The sequence below is a fragment of the Geospiza fortis genome, unplaced genomic scaffold, assembly GCF_000277835.1.
Source record: "Geospiza fortis unplaced genomic scaffold, GeoFor_1.0 scaffold114, whole genome shotgun sequence".
Classification (NCBI taxonomy): Eukaryota; Metazoa; Chordata; class Aves; order Passeriformes; family Thraupidae; genus Geospiza; species Geospiza fortis.
The window spans coordinates 2,411,972-2,415,988 of NW_005054383.1; the positions used below are offsets into that span (position 1 = coordinate 2,411,972).

At 42.8% G+C, this 4,017-nt stretch overlaps 1 protein-coding gene across 1 annotated transcript in view; it reads left to right on the forward strand.

Annotated features, from left to right (window-relative positions):
• Window positions 1–2,951: 2,951 nt before the first annotated feature.
• CREBBP (CREB binding protein) overlaps window positions 2,952–4,017 on the forward strand; it is an 84,071-nt gene continuing 83,005 nt past the window's right edge. The window contains 2 exon segments of the mRNA XM_014308739.2: window positions 2,952–2,961; window positions 3,434–4,016. Coding sequence (XP_014164214.1) covers window positions 2,952–2,961; window positions 3,434–4,016 — 593 coding nt within the window.

Sequence of the window (4,017 nt, forward strand, 5' to 3'; positions counted from 1 at the left end):
GTGGGGGTGTGGTACTTGCCTAGTGCTTTTCTATGCCTTCCAGAAAACATAATCTCTGGTTTTTTTGGTGCTCTGCTGTTAAGAAGACGTTGGGGTTTATGTGGCAGAGGTAATGAAAGGTAGCAGGTTGAGGATCAGAGGTGCTGTGTTAGAGACAAGACACAACGAGGTGAATCTGCACAGCCTTGGTCAGCTCTGCTGCTTCACGAGCCCTGAGTTAGAGGTATGTGCCTTTTGGGTTTAGGGAATCTGTTCTCCTTTAAAATCCACACCACTTTGCCTGCTCTGATGTGTGCTGGGTGCTTTGAGGATGGAGCAGGTTAAAGCTTGGTGGGATTTGTCAGCAAAGGTGTTCCCTGACCATTGCTTCAGGTAACTGCATGTAAAGGCAAAGGCATCCCTTGTTTTTTTTGGTTTTTAGCCTCCTGGTAGCTGCCTTTGAGAAGCAGTTGAAGCATTGAGAATGGGATCAATTCTGTTCTTGTTGTGAGGATGGAGGCACTGCAGTTGCTTTTCATTTCTCTGTCAGTAGAAATGGGCCATGTTCTTATTATGGCAGATTTTTATATGTGTGTAAATATACTTATTCTTTTTATAACTGCCAAGAGAATCTCTTATCTTTATGGATTTGTTGCAGACATGCTCAAGTAGATTTTTGTTTTCTGTTGTATTTTATAACCGTTGTAAAATGTGCCTTGTGTTGCTGTTTTTAATGTGCATGGCTCTGATGAAATATAAAAGAAGATGATTAATCATTGCATGAACAATTGAATTCTTGGTGAATTTTTACAGGACCATTGTGTTAAGTTGTTTACCTGCTTTTTATTTTCCTGCTGGCAGAGCAGTACATTTTCCATGTCTAACCTAAATGTACAGCCTTCTTACAGGAGCTTAGGAGTGGTAGATTATTTCAGGTTTTAAGTGGCAATATTCCCAAATGCTTTCTTCACTCTTTTTTGTAAACTGCAAAAACATTTCCAGTTCTTGGCTCTGGCAAGACTGAGCGAGTCCAGCCAGCCAAGCAAAAAAACAAATTGAGCATTTATACTCCAGCATCCCATTTTGAAATACAGCTGGAAAAAACTACTCTTTAAGCCACAGCAACATCTTCCCCCTTGACATTTTGTCTCTTCTTCTCTGCCCCTTATCCCCACACCCCCATATCTATTGTCCATGAAATATTAACAATTTTGATGCAGAAGTTTGGAAGAACACCTTTTTGTGGGATTTACAGAAGTTGTGTGAATGAACACTGGAAACTTTGAATTTGGGGGAGCTGGGGTGGTGAGGGCAGTTGAAGAGAGGCAAAACCTCAGTCCTGGCCCATGTGCCACCCTTGGTGATGTGTGGGCAGATGGATTTGGTTGGGCTCCAGTGGCAGAGCCTCCCAGAGCCTCCAGCATTCCCAGCTGAAATAGGGAAATTTGGAAGAGGGAAAGAACGAAAATGTCAAGGAAGTGGCAGGCTGCAGCATGGTCAGTGTCCAGATGTTGTGTGGGAAACTGGAGGAGAGATGAAGTGATCACGGTGTCAAAGGTACACCAGGAAAGATAAACTAAATACCTGAAATGAAAGGCAGCAAGCAAGAGGAATTAAAAATACTTTAATGAATCTTGCTAGATGAAATGTTAGTTTGTTCTTTGCCTGCTTGGAAGGGAGCAGGGGCTCTGTTCTGAGCAGGGTGTATTTGTCACAGCCAACATCATGCAATCCTGGAAGGATTATTGACTCCAGTAGGTGATGATGGCAGACTGTGGGCCTCTAAAGGACATGGTGCTTTGAGCACCTCAAAACAGCCAGAATTTAATGTTTTTGTCTTTGTTTACTGTGCCTGTTTGTGTAACTCGCTAGGCAGTGCTAGTCTGACCATTTTTATTAGTTTTTCTTCAGTTAGGTTGAATTGGAAATGCACATGCTGACAAAAGCTATCACTACACTATTAAAATGTAGAGATGGCTTGGTGATGCATCTGTGCTTTGTGATACAGTTTGTGTTGCTTGAGGTTTGTTGGTTTTTTTCAATGTACCATCTTACATGATTTTTGCAGCCTGCATCTTGCACCAACTTTTTGTGGTTGAAGAGTGAATTAAACTTTAAAACAATTAAGCCTTTGGAATAACCTTCTTAAGTAAAGAACTCTTTGCTCTAGCCTGGAAAAAATGTGGTTTGTTGCTCAGTGTGAAGGAATGGGGTTTGTCAGGGCTGGCTTGGGGGGCAAAATAATAAATGTTTTCACTCATTTATGTTACAGTGAGAAGTGGTTGTTTTAGTTCACATCCTTGGGTTGGAAAACTCTTCTAAGATGTGTTGTGTGTTTGAGCAGCTACTCTGGTGTATTGAGGCTGGTCTGCTTAGATGTTTTTGAATGTGTGCCTGTCTTTATGTCTTCAAATATGTAACTTTTATTTTCACATGGAAGTACCTATATACAGTGAACTAACATTCTATATTTTAGTTACATACTCAAACAACCTTGTTACACAGATGTTGCAATAAAATATTTTAAAATATTTTAGTGAACCTGAGGTGGTCTTTTAAAGGAAAAAAAAAAGCCCCGCCACTTTTTTATTAGCCTGGATGTTGCAGCCAGGCAGAGCTGTTCCTTCAAGTGGCTTAATGAAGATTTGATTGATTTATTTTGCTCATCTGGAGAGTGTGTGGATTACCTCTGTCAATATTGGGCATGATAAATGATAGCTGGGCACTTACAGAGCAATTTGAATTATTTGAGCTGTTCAGGAATCGAGCAGTGACTCGATTCAAGAGGCATTACAAGGAGAAAATGCTGAGTCCCTTTCGGGATCTTCTGAGGTTGCAGATCATGGTACAAATCAATGACTAGAAGCTGATCTTAAATGTCTTCATATGTGAGACTGGGATCAAACTGCTGAGGAAATCATTGTTGTTCTTTGGTGAAGTTTTGAAGCAGTGCTGGAAGATGTTCTTTGGCCATGTGCACACGTAAATGACAGGGTAGAATTGCAGGGTGAAATGCAGTGGCTTGGGATTACAGAGGAGGTTGGAAAAGGTGATGTAATTGCTCTTTTGGGAGCATAAATCAATAGGAAAAAAATCTGTTGTTATTTCTGCCTTCATCTTTTAGCCAAAACAAGGGAAATCTAAGCATTAGATTAGATCATTGTATTCATGCTACCTTAGTTTTCTTAAGCTTCATTTTGTCAAAATTCTTGCCAGAAAACCTGTTTATTGGCCAGTGCTGTGCCCTGTGTGGCTGTGTGTGCGCAGTGTGTGATGGCTGTGCTCTGAAAGGCTCTGCAGTTCGTGTCACAGGGACCCTCCCTCACTTCCTAGCCCTGGGTAAAGACATCCTGAATGCCTGTGGATGTTAACGCTGGTACAAAGTAGCAAAGATAAATATTTTAGCTACTCATTTATCATGTTTTCTCACCCATGTTTCTATTTTAACTTGTAGATTTCGGATCTTTGTTTGACTTGGAAAATGATCTTCCTGATGAGCTGATCCCCAATGGCGAGTTGGGCCTTTTAAATAGCAGTGGGAACCTCGTTCCAGATGCGGCTTCCAAACACAAACAACTTTCTGAACTTCTGAGGGGCAGCAGCGGCTCTTCCTTGAACCCAGGAATTGGCAATGTGAACTCGAGCAGCCCCGTGCAGCAGGGAGTCGCTGCTCAGGTGCAGGGGCAGCCGAACAGCGCCAGCATCGGCAGCCTGGGCGCCATGGGCAAGAGCCCGCTGAACCCAGGCGACTCCTCTGCTCCTGGCCTGGCCAAACAAGCAGCCAGCACCTCTGGACCTACCACACCTGCATCCCAAACTCTGAACTCTCAAGCACAAAAACAAGTGGGAATGGTGACAAGCAGCCCTGCGACATCACAGACTGGACCTGGGATATGTATGAATACTAATTTCAGTCAGACACACCAGAGCCTTCTCAACAGTAATTCTGGTCACAGTTTAATGAATCAGCCTCAGCAAGGACAAGGGCAGGTAATGAATGGATCTCTTGGGGCAGCTGGAAGAGGAAGGGGAGCAGGA